The sequence below is a fragment of the Ornithorhynchus anatinus genome, chromosome 9 (genome assembly GCF_004115215.2).
Source record: "Ornithorhynchus anatinus isolate Pmale09 chromosome 9, mOrnAna1.pri.v4, whole genome shotgun sequence".
Lineage (NCBI taxonomy): Eukaryota > Metazoa > Chordata > Mammalia > Monotremata > Ornithorhynchidae > Ornithorhynchus > Ornithorhynchus anatinus.
Window position 1 is genome coordinate 41,787,569 of NC_041736.1, and position 22,309 is coordinate 41,809,877.

At 51.6% G+C, this 22,309-nt stretch overlaps 1 protein-coding gene across 3 annotated transcripts in view; it reads left to right on the top strand.

Moving 5' to 3' along the window:
- Window positions 1-22,309, top strand: part of DNMT3A (DNA methyltransferase 3 alpha) — a 101,933-nt gene that overhangs the window by 41,878 nt on the left and 37,746 nt on the right. For 2 of the 3 annotated variants that reach the window (XM_029071763.1, XM_029071764.1), the window contains exons 4-7: window positions 4,977-5,244; window positions 13,476-13,522; window positions 14,581-14,727; window positions 17,549-17,668. In XM_029071763.1, the coding sequence (XP_028927596.1) occupies window positions 4,977-5,244; window positions 13,476-13,522; window positions 14,581-14,727; window positions 17,549-17,668 (582 nt within the window). The remainder of the gene's footprint in view (window positions 1-4,976; window positions 5,245-13,475; window positions 13,523-14,580; window positions 14,728-17,548; window positions 17,669-22,309) is intronic. The other variant, XM_029071765.1, reaches the window with a different exon arrangement.

The window sequence follows — 22,309 nt, forward strand, 5'->3', positions numbered from 1 at the left end:
GGGCCAGGCCCGGGAGAATGCTTCTTAGGAGCTGGGGGCTCCTCTCCAGAGAGTGAGCCGGTACACGGCTGAACTAACTGGAGATGAGCCAGCCCTTGGAGACTTCGAACCCCATTTTGGAGTGTAGCCGACAGCGTGGACAAAGATGATTGAACTTACAGGAGATAAGGCTGTGAACTGCCTTAATAACAGCTTACAGGAATAAGAAGCGTTCTTTCAGAGGATGATAACTAGTTTCTACTTCTGAGGGAATGATTTCCATTGCTGTAGTGGGCACTGAGGTTAGTCACAAAGAACGCCCAGAGGGTCAGAGTCGAGAGACCCAGGAACGGGTTTCAAATGGAGGTGATAGCACCCTCTCTCTTGGTGATTGAGTGGGCCTTTCTGGAGCTTCCAGGGCAAAGTACTGGCTGGGAGGTTGGGAACTTAGAAAGGAATTAGACACAGCCCACACCTTCAAGAAGTTCCAAATCGGGGAATACAAAATGCATAGAAATGTCAATATTTTAAGTCCAAAATTAAAGGCGCAGTCAGCAAGAATGGGAAATGAAAGTCATGAGACATTCCAGGGCTGCACGGTGAAGCACCCCTACTGGACCATTACAGCTTTATTCACATTTTTACAACTCCACTTTCCTGGAGTTGGGCTTCTACTGGCCGCTGTCCTGGTCTCTGTCGACCCTCTGCTTCAGAGAGTGGCCAGGACCCCGGGGCCTCCAGCGCTGCTGGCGAGGTAGGAGGAACTCCGTCCCTGTCCCCTACACCAGCTGGGACGATGTGGCCTCGAGCCCCACTTTTTGACTCTCCATCTGCCTGATTCAGGAGCAGCTCAGCCTGGAGATAAGGGACTGGGCTAGATGACACCTTGGGCTTGCTTCCAGCTCAAGGACTAGGTAAACCCCCAAGAAGTAGAGTGTTCGGAGCCCTTCGTGGTGGCAGGTCACTCCAACCGAGACACCTGGGTCCAGAGAAGGTGGACAGGGCAGGGGGTGGAGGGAAGAGGGGAGGAGTTGAGGGGAGCCGAAGGGGGCAGGCTAGTACAGGGCCAAATGGTCAGTGGGTGCTTACAAACATCGATTGACGAGGTGAGGCGGGGGAAGGGGGCTGAGGCCAAATCCTCCTTCCCCCAGGTTGAGATGGATTCCTTTGAGTTCAGGGAAACCAGAGAGAGCCAGGAAGAGTAGGAGGGAGCAAGGTGGAGAAAAATTCACCCAGCTAGGGAGGGGGCCTAGGGCAGCGAGGCCGGGAAAGGCCCGTGAAGGAACAGGCAGGAGACAGAAGGCGGTTTTGGCTCAGGCCTGGGGGATTGGAGAGACCGGGCAGGCTGGGTTTATGCCACTGGGCTTTCAGATCATACCCTATCGGGGCTCTGTGCCCATGGAGCTGGCAGCTGACAGGAAACGAGTCCTGGGGTGAGAGGAGTCGGCGGCATAGTGCATAGAGCAGGAAGTGACAGGGGAGCTATAAAAAGAAGCAGTATGTGGAGGCGGGTGGTGGAGGGCCCAGAGCACAGCAGCTGCTCCAGTGGCCCATGGGGCAGGGAGTGGCCAGGGGGAGCCAGAGGATACCATTATGGTAAGAGAGAGATTTGCACCCCTGGATCCTTTCTGTTCTCCTAAGAGAGGCCAGGTTCCTGCAGTGACTGATGAGGCCGGCTGGGGGTAAGGGTGCGGTGGCATGACTGTGTTGTGGGTGTTGGTGGGAGACCTGGTCATATACTTGTGTGTGAATCTGCTCCATCTGGAAGCACGAGTGTCTGCCTGGGACTCTGGGAGTGACAGTGACAATGGGGAACTTGGGTAGGGGCAGGGGAGGGCTCTGACCAGCTGCATGAGACACGTTCAGGTGACCAAGGTGGGGCTCACAATGCCTCGGGGCTCCACTGGGGATTTCTTTGGTCGGGGAGGCGGGGAGTAAGTTGGGCTCCCAACTACGAAGCTCAGGGACTCAGCTCATATAGATAGGTCTTCCAGCCCTCCAGCTGTGCTAGATCCGTCTCCCCAGTAGTCCCTGCTTTTTCTTCAGTTTCATGTTCCCCAAGTGTGCACTTACCTGCCTCTCCCTCCCTTTCCAGTCTGCTTCTCTTCCACCATCAGGCCCTTCACTTCCACCACAGCCCCCTGCATTTCTTGATCCAGGATTCTCTGTTCAAATCCACCTGTCTGCTTCTCCCTCCCAAGTGCCCTGATCTGCCTCTCCCTGAGAGTGGGGCTCCTCTGTCTGGATTTGGAGCTCAGTGTCAAGGAGGAGCCCTCTCTGCTCCAGGAGGCCAAACACCGGCTCTCCTCTTTAAATATCTTTCTCTGCTTCTTCTCCTCCTCCTCGCCTCCTTCTCCTGTGCCAAGTCCTCAGAGCAATTAGCCTGGCCATCACTCCCTTCTTTTCTTCCCTTCGCCTCCCCAGCCTTCCTGAGGGAAGCGGTGCGACCTAGTGGAAAGATCATAGGTCTGGAAATCAGGGAACCTGGATTCTAATTCCATCACTTGCCTACTCTGAGGCCCAGGGCAAATCACTCAACTTTTCTGTGCCCCAGTTTCCTCATCTGGAATATGGGGATTAATGAGAACCCCATGTGGGACAGAGTTGTGCCTGGTCTGATTATATCTACCTCAGTGTGTTACCATTACCACAATCATTATCATTACTATTAGTGGTCTTCCTTAGACCCAGAGAACCCAGACTGCAGAGCAATAGAAGGACAAAGATCAGAGGGGCAAGAGTGGCCTTGGGCAGTGCCTTTCTCCAAGAGTCCAGTGGAGAGAAGGAAGCCCAGAGGGATGAGGACTTTGTCCCTCCCTCTGTCTCCGTCCCAAAACTGGGCAGGATAGATGGTTTGGGGCAGGGTCTTCTGGTTTCCAGGGCACAGGGTCTGCTGGAAGCCCACTGAATGCTCACACTAAGCAGCTGTAGGGGAAAGGGAAGGAGAGAGGAGGCCTTATCAGCCCAGAAACTTGCAAGGGCCAGACCACCCCCTGAGCCTCAGTAGCCAGCCAGGGACCTGGCTAATTCTAATCAAAAGTGTTTTGAAGGGAGGGTGAGGGCTAAGTTAGCAGGGTGAGGGCTAAGTTAGCACAGGGCAGCACACCCATGTGACTGGCCCCGTGGGCCCCAGCCCTAAAGGCATGAATGTGCCACTTGTGTGCAGGGGCACAAGGCAATCACCTTTCCTGGGAGCTGATGTCTTCCAGCTGGATGAAGCCAAGCCCAACTTGGGGAGAGCAGGCTGCCCAAACTCACCCTCCTCGGGCCCTGCCTGCCAGGAGCGGGTTGGCCCGGGCAAGTATCTAGTGCTCCCTTCATTGCTCCCTAGGGGCTGGGAAGGACCAAGCTGAGCCAGACTGAACCAAACTGGGCTGAAACAGGAGAACCTAACTTCCCTGACTGAGCTCTCTGGTTATTGGAGGATTTTAAAGGTGAACAAAAAAGATGCTGGATCCTTCTGAGCGGCATTTACAGCCTCATCTTGGTATCAATCCCTGGTATTTATTGAGTGCTTACTGTGTGCTCCCATGGGAGACCACAAAGCAACAGAGCTGGAAGACGTGTTCCCAGCCCACAGAGCACGGGCTTGGGAGTCAGAGGTCATGGGTTCGAATCCCGGTTCTGCCGCTTGTCATCTGTGTGACTGTGGGCAAGTCACTTAACTTCTCTGTGCCTCAGTTCCCTCATCTGGAAAATGGGGATTGAGACTGTGAGCCTCATGTGGGACAACCTGATTACCCTATATCTACTCCAGGGCTTAGAACAGTGCTCTGCACCTAGTAAGTGCTTAACAAATACCAACGTTATTATTATTATTTAGTGAACGCTTAATGGGTGTGCAAAGCACTGTACTAAGCACTTGGGAAAGAACAAGACAATGGAGTCGACAGGCACGATCTCACCCTTTCCCAAAAAGAAAAGGAATGGATACAGGATCCCCGCTGATGCCCCGATTTCAATCCTGAAGCCATAGGCCAATCAGGTTGATTGATAGCTCCTTCCCCACCTTGATGCAGCCCCCTACTGGGCTGTGCGGGCTCCTGCAGCCCTGACGATCGGTAGGTGGGGTGGCCGAGGGCCTGGGTCAGCCCCTTCTAACTCAATTTTCAGAGGTCACCCAAGTCTGGGCCTGGACTCGGGCTGGAAGGAGATGGGCGAGCCCCCTGGGGCTCAGTTGGGGCAGAGGTCCCAGTGGCCTGGTTGCAGGGCCTTGTCTCTCCCCTCCGGCCCCAGCTTCGATATTCTCCTCTATTGAACTTCCTGGCTTTTGGGCCCTGCCAGGCAGTTAATGATTGCCAGGACCAAGGGGCCAACGGGGGCAGGAGAAGGGAGGTGGAAGCCGAGTGGAAGAGGAAGACCCCAAGCAGGTGGGAGGAAGGGGGAGCCCGGGGACTGAACAGAAAGGGGACAGTCTAAGATTTAACTGGAGTCCCTAACACCACACTGCTAAGAGACTGTGGCAGGCATGGTTCTAACCGAGGTGAAGTTATGGCATCCAAAGTTCTTTTGCTGCGGATGAGATGGAAGGAGAGCCCTGCCATCAGATGCCCTTCTCTCCCATTGCCTACTGGGATTGTGGCTCATTTGGCCCCTTACTGGAGAGATGTCCCATGTGATGAAGGGAGAATGGTTTTAGAGTGGGGCCACAAGTGTGAGGGAGAGTATATATGGTTGCAATAGAGGGGCACAACTAAGGGTCCACCCTTATAGAATGCCTTCCCTCCGAGTTGGGTAGTAAGTTAAGGTTGGTAAAGGGGAGAGGGGTATGCCGAGGGAGACGGATTGTAATTGGCTGGGATGGGACCAGCAGGTGTGGGGATATATTAGAAATGGGATGGGGGCCCTAGGAAAGGGGCATAACTGGATTAGGGCTCTGGGATCAGATGGAGAGTCCCTATGATCTATGAGGGAATCTTTATGGAACAGGGAAAGGGAGGGGGCTGCAACCCACTAACCCATTCCCACATCTTTCTCTCTCACCCTCGTCTCCCCAGGTGGAAAGCAGCGACATCCCGAAGGATCTCACCCCAGCCTCCAAGTGCACTCCCCTGGCTCCGGTCCCCGTGGAGCTGCTGCCCAACGGGGATGTGGAGAAACTGGCTGGTGCCCGGCTTGAAGAGGGCAGCCCCGCTGGGCGCAAGGGTGGACCCCGGGCTGAGAGTGAGGCAGAGATGGAGAGTCCGACCGAGACCGAGAATGCCCGAGCCCTAGAGAACGGCTGCTGCAACCCCAAGGATGGGCATGAGACCTCTGTGGATGAAGGTGAGTCCCCAGGTCCTTGGACCCAACCACTACGGTCCCCCGCCTTAGTCCCCCAAGTAGGTTCTTGAGAGCCATGTTCCTCAGAGGGGAGTAGCACCCTGGACTCAGGAAGCAAGGCAGACCACACAAGGACGAGGAAAGGTGTACAGGAGGGACAGAATGGGAAGGAACTGTGGCCAGTCTGATCCCCCCTCCAGTCCACTCCATCTCCTGGGGGCAGATAGTCACAGAGGATCGGGCACCAAGCCCACTGAAGAGCTATGCGTTGGGGGAAGCAGAAGTCTGAATCCTCTGCCCAGTGGCTCTGCCCTTGCATGTGCTGGAACTGGGCAGAACTGAAGGTTAAGTTAATATAGCTGGATTCTGCCATCAATAAATGGAGAAAAAATTGTGGGGGAGGAGAGGGGTAAGGGAAATAGCCCAGTGACTTAGAGACTTTTGTAAAATGGGCCCTTGCGGAACTGGTGGGGCCCAAAGAGCAGGCACTGCCACTTAGGGGGTCGTAACCCAAGGCCCAGAGTAGGCATATGCTGGGCAGGTAATTCTTCATTGTCCCTTTAGGGAGTTCCCCACTGAACCCCCTGGCAGGCAGCCTTCTAGGGATCCTCTTTGATCTAATTCCAATCCAGCTCAGCCTAGCCATAAGAAGGCCCAGTTGCAGCTTTCTTTGCAGCAGCCTCTTTTTTCCTTCCAACCCCGTAGCTCAATTCTGGGCAGAACTGTAGTCCCGTTGGCTCATTTGCATGTTTTTGCATGAATTTGCATCGAGGATTCACAAGGCCTTCCCTCCAAGAATATAAAATTCATCAGTGTAAGCTATTGCAATTGCTTTCAAATCCAATATCCAAGAAAGACAATAGACTTTAACCCAATATATTTGATAATTTCCTGGAGCTGGCTATTAGAGAGGCAGATTTTTTTTTATAATGGTATTTGCTAAGCACTTACTATCTGTTAAGCACTGGGGTAGATATAATGCAATCAGATGGGACACAGTCCCTGTCTCCCAAGGGGCTCACCTGTATTGGGGGGACAGAAGTGAGCCAGGAGGGAGAAAGATGGGCCCGGAGTGGCTGTGGAGAGAAAATGAGAGGTGTAGTTGGAGGGCTTGGATTCCGTGGGAGGGGAGGATTTGGTGCTAAAGAATGATAGAGACAGGAGTCCCCAGCTGGGTGTAAGGAAGGGAAGCCAGGCCTACAGGCACTGGCAGACTCAGAGAAGGGGAGCAGGGATGGAATTTGGGGTGAGATGAGAGGAGGGAATGGCCTGCTACCACCCCCGTCCCCTGCTTTGCCCCACTGATCTAAGAGAGCAGCAAGTGAAACTTGTTAGAGTGAAATGGGACTCTGGCAGCCCTATGACATCACACCCATTCACTTGTTTTTTCTTTATTAGGGGCCCCCTCAGCAAGGGGGGCCCCGATATCGCTGTGTAGAGAGAAGAGGAACATAAGTCCAAGCTGTGCCCTGCCCCTACTCTTCCATTTTGGTGGGAACCTGGGCTTTTGAAAATGCTCAGAGAAAGGGGCTCCATTCTCCGGCTTTACCTCTTCTGGGCCTGCTCCTAACTGTTCCTTTGCAGGTGGGCTCTTGAAGTAACTTGTTTTATTTTTTGGACTAGTGAACATAAGGACATAGGAAATGCCATTCTAGATCAGATCAGTGGTCCATCCAGAACTGTGTATGGTTGCCCTCCATGACACTCATCCTAGTGTTTTGGGATGTACCACCTAACATCATTTTATTTCTGGTAACTCATATGAACCACTCATCCAATTTATTGGATTTATCCAATATATGAATTTATCCAAACACCTCTTGAACATGCTGACAGTTTCAGCCTGCACAATTTCTTGCAGCATCAAATCCCATATGCTAGCCACTGCTCTTTGAAGCAGTCTTTCTTCACCAGGAGTATCCCTTCAAGGCCATGGGGCCTCTTGGTTTGTGTGGTAGTTAGAGGGTGGAAGTCCCATCCTTAAATTTCTTCCCCTGATGCCCCTCGCCAGAGGATAACTTCTTACCTCAGGTACGCTCGGTCTCCCCGGTGCCCGCCCCCACCTTCTCTGGCCAATCACTCCCTCCCCACTCCAGCAGTACGGCAGCCTCCCAGTGTCCCACTTGCCAATAATCGGTGAGGTCTAGTGAGGGGAGTCCGGGGTAATTTCACTCTCCTGCCGGTCTTTGCGTGGAGCCTCTCCTTAGACAAGCCCCCTTAAGTCTCAGAAGTAATTCCAGGAATGGAGCTGTTCTTGGCTCTGCCCATTCTCTGCTTTTTTCCTGGCAGGGATGTTCGCTGGTCCTGTTGTATTTGGAATCCTTGATGTCTCCTCATTGGGTGATGCTATTGCCCTGCAGGTTCTTCCATAGGCCAAGAAAGTTCCTGTCTTGCTAATCCTAACTCTTGCCTGCTCTCTGCTGTGTGTCTTGAGGGGCCTGGTCTCCCTCACTGGCTTTCTCCCCCTGGGGGCTGCTTACTCTACTGAGTCCCTCACTCTCTAAGTTCCCTGGTTCTGTGGCCTCTCGTTCAGTCTCTCTCTCTCTCGCTCTCTCTCTCTATCTTTTTAAATGGTATTTGTAAAGCACTCACTATGTACCGGGCACCGTTCTAAGTGCTGGGGTAGATATCAGATAATCGGGTTGGACAGAGTCCATGACCCACATAGTCTTAATCCCCATTTTACGGTTGAGGTAACTGAGACACAGAGAAGTTAAGTGACTTACTCAAGTTCTCACAGCAGACAAGTAGTAGAGCCGAGATTAGAACCCAGATCATCTGACTCCGGGGCCCGTGCTCTTTTCAGTAGGCCGCACCGCCCTTCCCCAACATTGAGCATGTGGATCACGGGTTCAGAGAGTTCCAGGATGTTGCCCCCACCTCCTGGGCCCGGCCCCGTCTTGTTAGCTACTCCTCCCATCCTCAGTCTCTCTTCCTTCTTTTCCTAGCTTTCATGAGAGTTTGGATAGTGCCCCGTGGAGGGCGCTGCTGATCAGCTGTGGGAACCATCATCCCTGGGTGGGAGAGGGGGCTGTGAGTTGTTTGCCTCGCATGGATTCCTCCAGATTCGGCCTCTTTTTTGTGTGCTTCCCTGGCTCCCCCTTTGGATAGACCGGGGTGTCACTGGACCATAATCATTTGTTAAGTGCTTACTCTGTGCAAAGCACTCTGCTAAGCTCTCGGAAAGAATGGACAGTTTGAGAAGGATCCTCATCAGAGCAGGGGTTTAGAACATGGGACACTAGGTCCAGCAGAGCTTAATGAGGCGTGGAGCCCCTGGGCCAGCACCTACTTTCAACCCCTTTTATCCCATCCCCTGCCTGCCCCCCTGCAGTGTCTTCAGTTAGAGCAGTGGGGAAGGGGTGTTGACAGCGATGCTGCTCCCTCACTCCCTCTCTCCTCAGGTGCACACCCTCACTGGAGCTTATAAATATCCCACCTAGCTAGCCACTCTCCAGTGAGCAAAAAAATCAGCAAAACCTCAGACAGTTGGCTTGATCTGGAGAAGAGAAAGATCCAAGCAGGGGGAGTGAGAGGCAGAAGATCTAAGTGTTTGTTGCCAGATTGTCTTGGTGCGGAGCCAGAAGCACCTCTACTCTTTGGAAACCAGAGGAAGGTTGTGATCAGAGTTGGAAGCAGAGGTCACTGATGGGAACCAACCATCCTTGTGTGACTGAAAGAGTTGCAGTAAAAGTTGGGTCACTGTAGAAACTGCCGGAGGTTGCTCTGGGGTTTGGGAGTGACTGGAAAATATCTTGTTGCTTTTAGGACATTGAGGGTGGTGTGTGTTGAGGAGGCTAATTACTGATGTGCTGGGGATTGTATGAGTCCTCTGTGGAGTTGTTTGAGTGTTGAGGCATTAGTGCTTCTGTAGCATTTCATTTTTTCAGTAAGATCCATCCAGAGGCAAGAGATAGAGTTTTCTCCAATGGGTGTGGAGCCCCAAGGATTCACTGTTATCATAAAGGGATCACAAGAGGCCACTGGGGTAAAGGAAGGAGAAACTAGTTTGGAGGAAGAAGACCTCAGAGGGAGGATGATCATCACCGAGGCAAAGGCATGGAGTGAATGCCTTTGCAACCGTCATCTTGTCTCTCTGCCCTCCTTCTCCTTGTGAAAGCAGTAGAGGCTTGTCCAGGCTAGGCCAAGGAAAGAAGAGGTTGAGGGTGTGCAAGAACCCCTGATGCTCCTCCTCTCCATTTCAGCCTTCCTTGGGCTTAACCATGGCCCCAGCAGCTATGGAACTTCCATTACTCCCGTGTGATGCATCAAATGCCCTCACTTGATGCTTCTACTCCCAACAGCCCACAGAGACAATCCCCCATGTGCCCATCCTGTATGTGCAGCTTCATCCCTACCTCTAGTTAAACTGGGCCAAACGAGAGTCAGGCTGGGGATGAACCTCACATTCCTGGAGTTTATCCTGGGCCTGACCAGGCTGGGCTGGATCAAGCTGAGCCCAGCTTTTAGGCCCAGGTATTGATATATAAATACAGTTGTCCTTCATATTTACTGCTGATAGTGGAATTCGCCTAGGAGTGCCAGTCCACGACCTATAGTCCCAGCCGTATTGGACTAACAAAAATCTGTCCCCTTGTGTCTTCCTTAGGAAGCTTTTGCTTAAAAAAAGCTACTTCTTTCCTGTTAGCAGTTCACCATCCTGAACCATCCTCAGCAATTTTTAGCTAGGATACAGGCTTGTCTGAGGCTTTGTTTTACCATGTCCTTAAAACGTCTAGGGTCTAGGAAAAAGAACACTTGACTACAAGTGACATCTAAGGCGCAGTTTGTCTCCAGAGAGGTTCTGGAAGAGGTCATCCCGGGCCTAAACTATCGAGGTCTCTGTAGCTCTTTCAGGGCAGGGTCATCCGTCTTCTGCTTTTGTTGTATGATTTCAAGAACCTGATGCAGGCACGTGGCCCTCACTAAATACTGACATGGGCTTCTTTCAGTTCTGGGACCATGCCAGGATTTGGGTTTGCTATAGGCTAGACTTGTTCTGGGTTCCAGCCTCAGGTCCAACCCATTGATCTTGAAGGACTTTCCCATCTGTCCTGTAGTATCCCAGGCCGAAGAGGGAAGTGAGCGATCCCTGCTGGTTTCTCTCAGGTTTGGGAGACACAATCTGTGAAATGTTATGAGCTATGCCAAATGAAAGTCTCTTTTTAATCCACAGTTGTGTCTCCAGCTAGAATCCTGGCGTGGCCAAGCCCGGCCCACGGGTCTCAGGTCCGACCAGTCTCTGGACAGGATCACGTTGGCCCAGAGCCTCGGTGGTGTGGGCTCAGAAGTCATACAGTGCCCCTTGCCCTCCTTTCCTCTGTTTGGTAGCCGATTCAGTCCAGGGCACATGTGTAGTCCTGTAATCAATCAGTCAATAACTGTAGCTGGGATTTTGCCATATAATAATGGTATTTGTTAAGTGCTTACTATGTGCCAGGCACTGTACTAAGCTCTGGGGTGGATACAAGCAAATCAGGTCCCTGTCCCATGTGGGGCTCACAGTCTCAATCCCCATTTTACAGATGAAGTAACTGAGGCAAAGAGAAGTGAAGTGACTTGCCCACAGTCACACAGCATATTATATGTGACAATACATGAACCCATAGGAGCTCTAAGGGTTGCTGAGGCTACAAATCCCAGTAAGGCAAAGGAGTACAACTGGACACGAGGTCTGAGTCCTCCAAAAGTATGAGCCGGTCCTATCCAGTCCCAGACCTGACTCGGACATCACCGCGCTGGTACTCCATTTAGGTCATATGTGCCCAGAGTGAAATGGAGGCTTAGTGGGCTTAGGAGAAACCAAGTTGGGCTCTGGCCCCATCCCTGGGAAAGAAGGCAAGGAGGTACTGTCCTGCAGGCCCCCGAAGGCGTTAGCCCTTCAGCCAGGCCTTTGCCAGGCTCGCACCCCAGCCAGGGGGAGGGCTGACTGAAGCTGAGAGGAAAGTCTAGAGGCTGAAGGTAAAGCTGGGAGGAAGTAAGAGGTGGAGCTGCAGAGAGGCCCCTTAAGGGGAGGGAAGCAGTTGGGGAGGAGGAACTGGGGCCTAAGCCGAGGCGAGAGCAGGAGGGGGAGAAGTGGCTGTGATGGGGGATATAAAATACCGAGTCAGCAGAAGGACAAAGAGGAATAAGGTAGAAACGGATAGGCAGGTTAGGGGAAAGACTGCACATAAAATAGTTTGGGCCTTTGAAAATGTACTACAGAGTTTTAAAATACTCTCTTTTCACTCACCCACCCAGTTTCACCCATATACTCTTCACTAGCCTCATATCAATCAATCAGTGGCATTTATTGGGTACTTACTGTGTGCAGGGCACCGCCCTAAGTGTTTGGAAGAGTACAGTAACAACAACAGAGGTATAGACACCTTCCTTGCCCACAACAAGCTTACATTTTTATCATCATGACTGCGGAACACACACTCACCTGCTTCCACAGCCAAACATGTCGTCTCTCTCTTATACGCACACATGTACCCCATAACCCCCAAGACTCTGCACCCAAAGAAATGCGGTGTCCAGCCTCATGGTGTCCCCTGCCTCTATGCTGGGGGTGGAATCGGATGGGCTTGTTACCTGGTTTGGATCCTCTACCTTCCCCGCACCCATGTGTGGCCATGAGTCTGACCAGGTGAGGTTCATAGTAACAATAATGTCTACTGAATAACCCACTCGGGGCAAAGCACTATACTAAGCACCTGGGAAACAGAAGAACAAGACACATTCCCTGTCCACAAAGAGCTTACATTACACTTTCTACTGGGGCATACAGACATACAAATATTCACAAATTGGAATGATCAGAATAAATAAATCCATTGTCTGATTGAATTACATCCACATTTGTGGAGGACGAGGTAGAAGAGCCTCCGATGAGGCTGAGCCCACATGGGGAGTGCTGGGTAGGATGTGGGTGTAGGAAAGAAACCCAAGAGGAGGTGAGTGGGTGGGGAAGACCCTAATGGGAGGTGAAGGACTACAGAAGCCTCGTGCTCAGAAGGTGGTTTCCACCTTGGAGTCAAAAGAGCATGTGGCGGGTGTTTTTCCAGCCTGACCCTCCCGCCCTATCCCCGTCCTGCCCATGCATATCTTTCCACCACGAGGACTGGCTCTAACTGCTGCCTGATTGCTCTGTTGAAGAAAGCAGCTGAGGCCCCTTGATGGATGCTGGGGGGAAGCCACCCCCTGGCAGGAAGCTGAGGAATGGAGTAAATAACCTAATTCTGCCGCAGCCTGATGGGAGAGAGAAAGGGAGGGAGGGAGGGAGAGAGAGAGAGAGAATGAGCAAGCGAAGGGAGGAAGATGCATCCTCACACAGCCAACCACCTCTTGTTGTACATCAGAGCTAGAAAGGAAGTGGGGTTAGTCAGGAAGAGGTGCAGTCAGGGCTGCCCTTGGTGAAGAGTCCTTGTGGAGGTTCTGGAGCCTGATTTATCAGCTGGGGAGGGAGTTGGTTTGAAATTGAGAGCTCTGGGGAAGATGGCTGAAAAGGCAGAAGGCCAGGACCCCTCCTAGAGAAAAAGCCCTTTGCTTTAACCTCCTGGGGTTAAGCCCTGAGTTCCTTAAGGAAGGAGCAGCAGGAAAGGGGTGAGGATTGAAGGTGGAGGGAGCCAGTGGCTACTCCTCTTTTCCCAAAGCTTTGAAAGTTTATTTCCCAGAAGCCCCGTGCACACATGCGTGCGTGCATACACACACACGCGTGCTCGTGTCCTCTAAGCCCCAGGTACATTCACAAACAGCCCCAAATGCTTTCAGCCCCACTCAACTATATGCACTTTCGTAAAGCCTCTCCAAGTCACACACACTGGGCCTCCTCTCCCTCACACATTGACTTGGGGCTCCCTATTTGCCCACCCTCCCCCAGCCCATTTCCTTACACGCCCCTCATACTCTACCCCTCCAGGGAGAGAGCTCTGCTCTCTGGGGTGAGAAGCAGAAGTGGGTTATATTTAACCATTTTCCATGCATCTGGCCCAGAAACCGGAGGCTCTTCAGAAACGCAGTTTTGACTCTCCCATAACCCTTTGAAAATGTGGACTCAATCCCCACTTGAATTCCTGCTCCTCCTACTCATTTCCCCCCGACCAATGTGCTCTCCGTCCCTCTCCAGCTGGAGCAGAAGGGATTGACTCAAACCAGCCATACAGCTGGGGTCAGGAGCTTTCTGGAACCACTGCCCTGAGTCTGAGTCCGGGGACCAAAGCTCACAGGCCCCTTGTTCTCTTTCTCCACAGGCAAAGAAGAGAAGGAGGAGGCTAACTTTGACTCCCTGAAAATGGAGGCAAGTATCTTTCCCCTAGCCTCCACCCTTAGGGCTCTATGCCTCTCTTCCTTGGAGATGATTTGGGGTGGTGACAGGTGGGAGTCGAGGAGACCACACCTGGAAGGATGCTAGCGACCCAGCCCTGCATCTGAGAGATACTCTGGATGTGAGGCTAATAATAGTCATAATAATAATGGTATTAAGCACTTTGTGCCGAAAACTGTGCCGAAAAATGCTGGGGTAAATACAAGATAATCCGGTCGGACACAGTCCCTGTCCCACATGGGCCTCATAGTCTAAGGGGGAGGGAGAACAGGAATCTAAACCCCCATTTTTCAGGTGAGGTCACTGAGGCCCAGAGAAGTTAAGGCCCAAGGTCACACAGCACTCGGAGACAGAGCCGGGATTAGAACACAGGTCCTCCCAGGCTTGGGCTCTTTTCACTGGGCCATGCTGCTTCACGCTAGGCTAACCCTGCCCCCTTCATTCTTAGTCACCTTAGGAGGAAGCAGCAGCCCCAAGGGAAAAGTAGGTGCTGGAGGTGGGAGTCCTCCAGACATAAAGCATCTAAGGATAAACACAATTGTAAGTTGAGAAGCCACGGGGCTTAAGGGGTAACAGTGTTGGTCTGGGAGTCAGAGTTCCTACTCCCTTTCCTCCTAAGGGCCCCAGTTTTCCTTTTTTTCCTTTATGGTATTTCTTAAGTGCTTACTATGTGCCAGACACTGTACTAAGTACTGGGGTAGTACAAGCTAATCAGGTTGGACATAGTCCACATCCCCCGTAAGGATCACAGTCTTAATCCTCATTTTACAGATGAGGTAACTGAGGCCCAGAGAAGTGAAGTGATTTGCCCAAGGTCTCACAGCAGACAGAACCCAGGTCCTTCTGACTCCCAGGCCAGTGCTGTATCCACTAAGCCATGCCGCTTCTCCCTTCTGATGAGGCAGGAGTTAGTGTCATTGTAGAGCCTGAGCCTTAGTGGCATGGGGTCCAGGCTTCCCTCGGACTCATGGTGGTTGTGTGTGTGTGTGTGTGTGTGTGTGTGTGTGTGTGTCTGATTGTCTCTCTCCTAGGGGTCCCGGGGCCGCTTGCGAGGGGGCCTGGGCTGGGAGTCAAGCCTGCGCCAGCGACCCATGCAGAGACTCACCTTCCAGGCAGGTGATCCCTACTACATCAGCAAGCGCAAGCGGGATGAATGGCTAGCACGCTGGAAGCGGGAGGTAAGGGGCCTGCGGGCTGCACACCAGGAAAGGGGGATCCTTAACCCTCATTTCCAACATAGGGCTGAGGTTGGGACTGAGGGGTTGGAGGGTGCTGGGTGGCGGCCCGTGTGGGAAGAGGGGAGGAGGGTGCGGGTGGTGTGCAGGTGTCCAGGTGCCTGGTGGCTTTTTCTCAGAGATTCTGGATAGGTCACTGGCCTTGCCCCTCTATAATATGGGCAGTGTTGTCCAAACCTCAGTCTGGCCTGTCGGCTGTGAGGAAGAAAGACGGACTGGAATGTGGGTGAATTGTGGTGCTCCAAGGAGAAAGACCCAAGAGGATCAGATATGTTGCTCCTGCCACTGCTGTGATTGTTGTTATAGTGTTGATGGATAAGCCTGACTGAGCCTTTTTCCTATTTATAGTCTTACTCTCTTTAGCCCCTCCTCCTCTGTCACGTCTGTCCCTTCACTCCCAAGTAGACATTCCTCCTCTTCTCCCTGAGCCCTGCCTGAAAACAGGAGCAGTCGTCTCGAGGATCCGACATAGGGAGGAAGTGGAAACCAGAAGGTGGTTGAGGGCAGGAGTTGGGGGACGGGAGAGAGCAGCTTGCCCGGGCTTTCCCCAGGTTTCCCATGGTCTGACCTACTCTGACATTCTGACATTCAGCCTGGGAACTGGGGTGGGAGGGAAGTTGAGTAAAACAAATTGGGAGCAAACATTCTCAGGATCCAGAGACCTTATTTGCTCTCTGCTGGGTGGCGGACCCTTGCTCCAGAACAAGAACAAATCCTTGGGTACGTTTGCACAGGAAACTGAAGGCACAAGATAATCGAGTCTTGCCTTCTTCCATTTTTCCCTATCACGGCAAAGATGCCCTGAGATACCCCAATTTAATCTGGCTCAGATACCCCAAGATATCCCTATTTAACCTGGCTCTTGAAATAAGTTGTCTTTTTCTTCATCCTCCACATTTAACCCTTTGCTAAATCCTTCCTTGTCTCCTTTCACAATATCTCTTGGATCCTTCTCTCCTCCCTTCTCAATTCCTGTGGCCTCCACATTCCTGGGGCAAAGTATGGAATGCCATGGGATGGATTCCCTGGGGTGTGACTTGTCCACTCGATTGTAAGTTCCTTATGGGCAGAGGTCTTGTCTATCAACTGTATTGTACTCTCCCTAGGGCCTAGTACAGACCTCTTCACACAATAAATGCTCAGCAAATGCCACTGATTGCCAAGTCTCTCCCTTGGAAGGGAAGAAGGCACTGGAGAGGTGGGGGGGGGGGGGCGGTGCTGAGGCTGATGAGGGGTGACTGTTCAGCTCTGAGGCAGTCCCAGTACAATGCCAGCGATCCTGGAAGGACCAAAACTCCTGACCAGCCCAGGATAACCGTAACTTCCCTGGAGTTCTTCAGATCGGTCACAGCTTGGAGCTGCCTGGTTCAGTGTTCCCAGGGCCTGACCATAACAGAAATGGCCCTCTGAGATGATAGTGTCAACCCCACCGGGGCATTTGCCCTTTGGTTCTTGTCTATGAGACCTCTACCTTAACCCCAAGCCCTCCCTGGGCTCCATAGTTGCTCTTTGCCAGCCTCCTCTCTTCCACCCGTCTCTCTTGCTCTCAGTTCAAACTACTGCTGTCTTGAAAATACTCTTTCCCCCCTGCCTTTTAACAGTGTCCACTGATCCGAAAAATACTCCTCTGGTTCCTCACTTCACTTTGCATGAAGATAGGCTTCTCCTCCTCATTTTTAATTCCTGCCTTACTTATCCTCTCCCCCCTCTTTGTCCTTATTTACCCTCACCGTTCTTCCAAATGGTTCCCTGCTGAGAGGACAATTTCCCTTATTGGGAATTGGGAATTGCGAATGCTTTCCCCTCCTCTCTCTCATTGACCCTCCTAAGGCCAAGTCGGGATAAGGAGCAAAACAAATGACAAAAGTAGGAAGATAAGTAAGATCTTATATATTGTTTAAATATTTTGAATAACTCTCTCATCTCATCTAGGTATGATTGTCTGTGGATGCTGCCTTCGGAGAATGGCAGCCTGGAGGGGCGGGGCAGGGGCAGTGTCTCTTAAACGTGCTGGGTGTAGTGCCTGGCATAAAGGCACTGTTATTTGAGAGTGAAGTGTTAAGGAGGGAGCAGGAACAAGGTGGTATTGGGAAGGACATGGATGGGTCAGAGCTGCAAGGGCAGAATTGTCCCCAGTGAGAGCAGACTGGGAAGAACTGGAGGTACGCTGAGGTTTCCAAAGCAAATTTGGGGTGGTGGAAGAGGAAGAGGTCCTGGCTCCAGAGGATTTGTCTGTGTCCTTTGGGATGGAAATGTGGTCTTCAAGCTGCTCTTAAAGCCCATTTACCTGGCTCTCTGCAGCTATCTCCCCTTGCTGAGTCCCTATTGAATTATCTCATTGTTCCCTGGAATCCTTCTGGGAAAGCCTGTAACCCTTTAGGTCCCAGGTTTTGTAGGCTGCTGGAGACAAGCCTGATGGGAAGGAAGGGCAGTTTGGGGAAGGAAAGGGAAGGTCAGAGACCCCTCTAGCATCCCCCAACTTCCCTGAGACTGGGACTTGGCTGGCTGGGGTGATCTGAGTGAGTGAGAAAGCGGGGGTGTGGGTTTGGGAGACGGGTGGGGGATTGTGGGGGGACAGGTGTCTGGGGCGGGAATCGTGGGTTCTGTTTCCCATAGAACTTCAAGGATCTTGCCTCAGCCAGGCTGTGAGCCTTGGCTCTTCGAGACTCCCTCTTGTTCCAGGTGCTCGGTATCTCTCTTCCAGGCCCATATGATTTTTCCCGTGAACTCCCTCCTTGTGTCTCCTCTTCTTTAACACCTGAAGCAGGAAGAAGCAGTTGGAAAGCAGCAGAGCGAGATGAGAAAGGAGGAGGAAAGATTTTCATGCAGACAGGGACACTCTCACTCCTGCCCGGCACCCCTCTCCAGGACTGAGATCTCTAGGGTACAGACCAATTCCGCAGTTCCGTTGCCACCTTTTCTCTCTGCTGCTCTTCTTCTTCTCAATCCCCTGATAGTTCCTCTATAGTGTCTTTGCTTTCTTTAAACAAGCATTTGGAGACAAAATGGGGAGCACTCTGACTTTGTGTTGGAGGAGAGGGCAAGGTCTAATGGATGGTCACCTGTGGAGAAAGACCTAGTTAATCTTTCTGAGAGACCCCCCCCCCAAAAAAGAAGGCTTAACCAGCAGTCTGTGTCCCCCTTTCCCTTCTTCCTGTCCCTCTTCTCGTCTTCTTTTCCCTTTCCACCTCCCTCCCCTAACTCCCCCTGGGCAGCGGGCAATTTGTTTCCTTATCCAAGCGTGGTTCTTGGGTACTGGTTGACAGCATGCAGGGTGCTTGGCTTGCTCTGCTTCCTGTCTATCCTCTGGGGAAGAGCAGCCTGATAGAAGTCCTAGAGGGTTAGAGTTACACCATCACCAATCAGTGGTATTTATTGAGTCCCTACTATGTGCAGGGCACTGTACTAAGTGCTTAATATCATTTGGATAGCTACTTCCTAAGCTGGAGAAGAGGGTTGGTAGAAGAGAGGAGGGCGACTCTCCTCAGAAACAATGGCCTATAGGCTGACCTACACTTCCTTCACTCTCAGTGGCCGGGACCCAGAGTGTATGGATCTGTACCTGTAAGAGAGGAAGCCCTGAGACTCAGTTCCATCAGCGCACTGGGCTGAGGCTCAGATTCCAATCCTTTACTCCTGTTGCCCATTACCACTAAATCAGGACTCCTTGGAGGGATGTCTGGCGAAGTACTCTCCCTCCATGACATATGCATTCCTTTCCATCCTCCAACACAAGCTCTGCCACAAGCTCCCCATTCCTCTGAGGAGGCTGCCCAAGGCAGTGTAACCCATGGTCAGATGGATTATCAGGCTCATGTCATCAAGTAAGCCACAGATGGAGTGAGAAACAGGACTTGGACATTCTAGCTCCCAGCCCTGGGCACTCCCACCTTCTCACCATCCTTTGTGGGAAGAGTGGGCATGTCAGGAATAGAGATGCAAGCTTGGCAGGGACAGAAGCATAAGGGTAGGGGAGTGGGGTGGAGAGAGAGAGAGAGAGATGGCCCAAGAGCAGAGCTAAACATAGTGGCAGAGATGGAGGAGGGACAAGAGGGGAAACCCACAGGGAGAGCTCCACCCTGGGAATCTTTTTGGCCAAGGGCCAGGGAAACTCCTGGCAGATGTGTGAAGTAGGATGTGTTTTTTTTTTCCCCATCCATCCTCATCATGGTGTTACCAGCAAGAATCAAAGTCTAGGTTTGGCAATAGATGCACTGCTGAAGGGAACAAGAGCAAGAAAGAGTGGGAAAGCATTTCATTTGGGGGCCACTGGAGGACTGAGGCAGGAAAAGCAGCAGCTCCTTGAGAACAAGAGGAAGGGAAAGGTCGAACTACAGCAAGTCACTGAGGCTTTAGGATTTGGGTCAGCAGAGAAGGAAAGTATTAGCAAGGAAAGGACTTGAAGAAGAAGAAGCCTAGTGGAATTGGGAGAAGTTTTGGGGCCTAGGGGAAGAAGTCCAAAAATGGTGGTAAGATGAAGAAAACAAGGGCCACACTTTAGGCCTCTCCTGAGAATTTCATTAATTCATTCAATCAATCGTATTTATCGAGTGCTTACTGTGTACAGATCACTGTACTCTAAGTGTTTGGAAAAGTACAATACAACAATAAATAGTGACAATCCCTGCTCACGCCGAGCTTACAGTCTAGAGGAGGCAAGACAGATAGACCTCAATTCAAATAAATAAAGTTACAGTGGGGTTGGGAGGGAGAAACAGCAAAGGAAGCAAGGCAGGGTGACGCAGAAGGGAGTAGGAGATGAGGAAAAGTGGGTCTTAGTCTGGGACGGCCTCTTGGAGATGTGCCTTCAATAAGGCTTTGAAGGGAGGGAGAGTAATTTTCTGTCGGATTTGAGAAGGGAGGGCGTTCCAGGCCAGAGGCAGGATGTGGGCTAGGGGTCAGTGGCGAGGTAGGTGAGATCAAGGCACAGTGAGAAGATTAGCACTAGAGGAGCGAATTGTGCGGGCTGGGTTGTAGAAGGGGAGAAGTGAGGAGAGTTGGCGAGTTGGCGGGAGCAAGGCGATGGAGTGCTTTAAAGCTAATGGTGAGGAGTTTTTGTTTGATACAGAGGTAAATGGGCAACCAGTGGGGTTTTTTGAGGGGGAGAGGGGATGACATGTCCTGAATGTTTTTGTAGAAAAATGATCCAGGCAGCAGAGTGAAGTATGGACTGGAGTGGGGAGAGACAGTAGGCTGGGAGGTCAGCAAGAAGCCTGATGCAGTAATCCAGGTGGGCGAGGATGAGTGATTGTATTAATGTGGTAGCAATTTGGATGGAGAGGAAAGGGCGGATTTTAGCGATTTTTTTGAAATGGGACCGACAGGATTTGGTGACGGATTGAATACGTGGGTTGAAGAGAGAGTGGAGTCAAGGATGACGCCAAGGTTATGGGCTTGTGAAAGAGAAAGGATGGTGGTGCCGTCTATAGTGATGGGAAAGTCAAGGGGAGGACAGGGTTTGGGTGGGAAGATAAGGAGCTCTGTTTTGGACACTTTAAATTTGAGGTGACAGGAGGACATCCAGGTAGAGGAGATGCGAGGCTGGAGAGAGGGAGAGAGATCAGGGCTGGAGATGTAGATTTGGGTATCATCCGCATAGAGGTGGTAGTTGAAGCCACGGGAGCGAATGAGTTCTCCAAGGGAGTGGATGTAGATGGAGAATAGAAGGGGACGTAGAACTGAACTTTGAGGGACCCGTACAATTAGGGGGTGAAAGGCAGAGGAGGAGCCCGTGAAGAACACTGAGCCTAAGAGATAAGAGGAGAATCAGGAGAGGACAGAGTCCGTGAAGCCAAAGTGGAATATCGTTTCCAAGAGAAGGGGGTGGCCGTCCACAGTGTCGAAGGTAGCTGAGCGGTCGAGGAGGATTAGGATGGAGTAGAGATCGTTGGATTTGACAAGAAGGAAACGAGAAACACCTTCCTGCCCTTCCTTCTAGACTTTGCACCTCATTCTTTCTTCCTTCTACAAATAAGGTGCTAGGGTTTGGAAGGGCAGTATTCAGAAAAACTCATATGGGCTCATGCTCTGACCTGAAGAAGCCCCAGAAAATCTATCTAGCTCCAGGTCATCCTCTGCCTAAAGGCTAAAGTTCAGCTTGGGGTACCAAGCAGGGTCCGTTCTGAACCAAATCCCTGGGTCCCAACCTATGGACCTCAAGGGTTGGGGAAGGGTTGATGTGGACCCCGTCATTTGCTGGGATCTATTCTCCTCAATGTCTAATTTCACAGGGGTCCTCAGATGCAGCACCTGAGCACCGTGCCCAGCCAGGCAGACACAGCTGCTGGTTGCTATGGTGATGCTCTCGCCTCCATCCAAGGGGACAGTTTCTGCTCCTTGTCTTTCATTCTTCGCTCCTGTCTGGTGGGCTTGGTTCACTCCAGGTTTCTGAAATCACAATCTTTTCTCTGGGCCTATGCCTCCAGTTCTCTGTCTGGGGCAAGAGAAGACTGAAACGAAGAGAACATCTCAGGGTCTGCCCCTTGGGGCAGTAGTAGAGAAGCTGGCACTAATAGGGATGATTGCAATCCTTGATCCTTTCAGCCTAGGTCTAGGAGGTGTGTCTGTGAAGCAGTGAGAAAGGAAGCAGAGAGGGAAACCAGAATTAGGGTAACAAGTGTCTTGCCCTTACCTCACCTCAGTATTACGTATATTGTTCCATCTGCCCTGAAAATCACCATTGTCGACCTGAAGGGCTTTGGTGAAGCTGGCAGACCCTTGGCCTGGGTCTATGTTGTGATTCTTCCCTCAAATTGCAGCCATCTGCAAACCCACTGCTAAATGAGCAGAAACCCTGCCTGAGCAAAGAAGGGGTTAGACAGGCAACCCTCTTCGGATGAGATGCTGCTTGCTGTGGGCAGGAAAAGTGTCTGCCAACTCTGTTGTGTTGTACTCTCCCAAGTGCTTAATACAGTGCTCTGCACCCAGTAAGTCCTCAATAATCATGATTGGTTATGTAAACCTGCAGCATGGATGAGGCCCCGAATAGGGAGGAAGATGGGGGGGGCAGCTGCCCTGGTGGAATCCATATAGTTCTGTCCTGTTATCTTGTTATGAGAAGTGCCGTGATCTAGAGGAAAGGTGATGAGTCTGGGAATCAGAGGACCTGGGTTCTAATTCCAGCTCAGCCACTGGCCTGCTATACAACACTGGTCAAGTCACTTCATTTCTCTCTGCCTCAGTGTCTTCATTTGTAAAATGGGGTTCCTTCCCTCCTTCCTTTCTCCCCTCCGTTTTTCCTCCCTCCCGCCCTCCCTCCCCTCCTTCCTTCCTTCCTTCCTTCCTCCTCTCCTTCTTGCTTAGACTGTGAACCCTATATGGGACAGGGACTGTGACCTGATTATCTTGCATCTGCCCCAGTGCTTAGCGATATTATTATTGTAATTATTACTATTTTTTATGGAGGATGGAAAGCCCCAGCAGCCTTGGTAGATAGATAAGTCCAGGCTAGGTTGTGGAGCGGGTCACAGGGGCTGTTCTGGTTTTCTGGAGAAGACTGGTTAAAAGGGGACTTGAGGAAATTTTC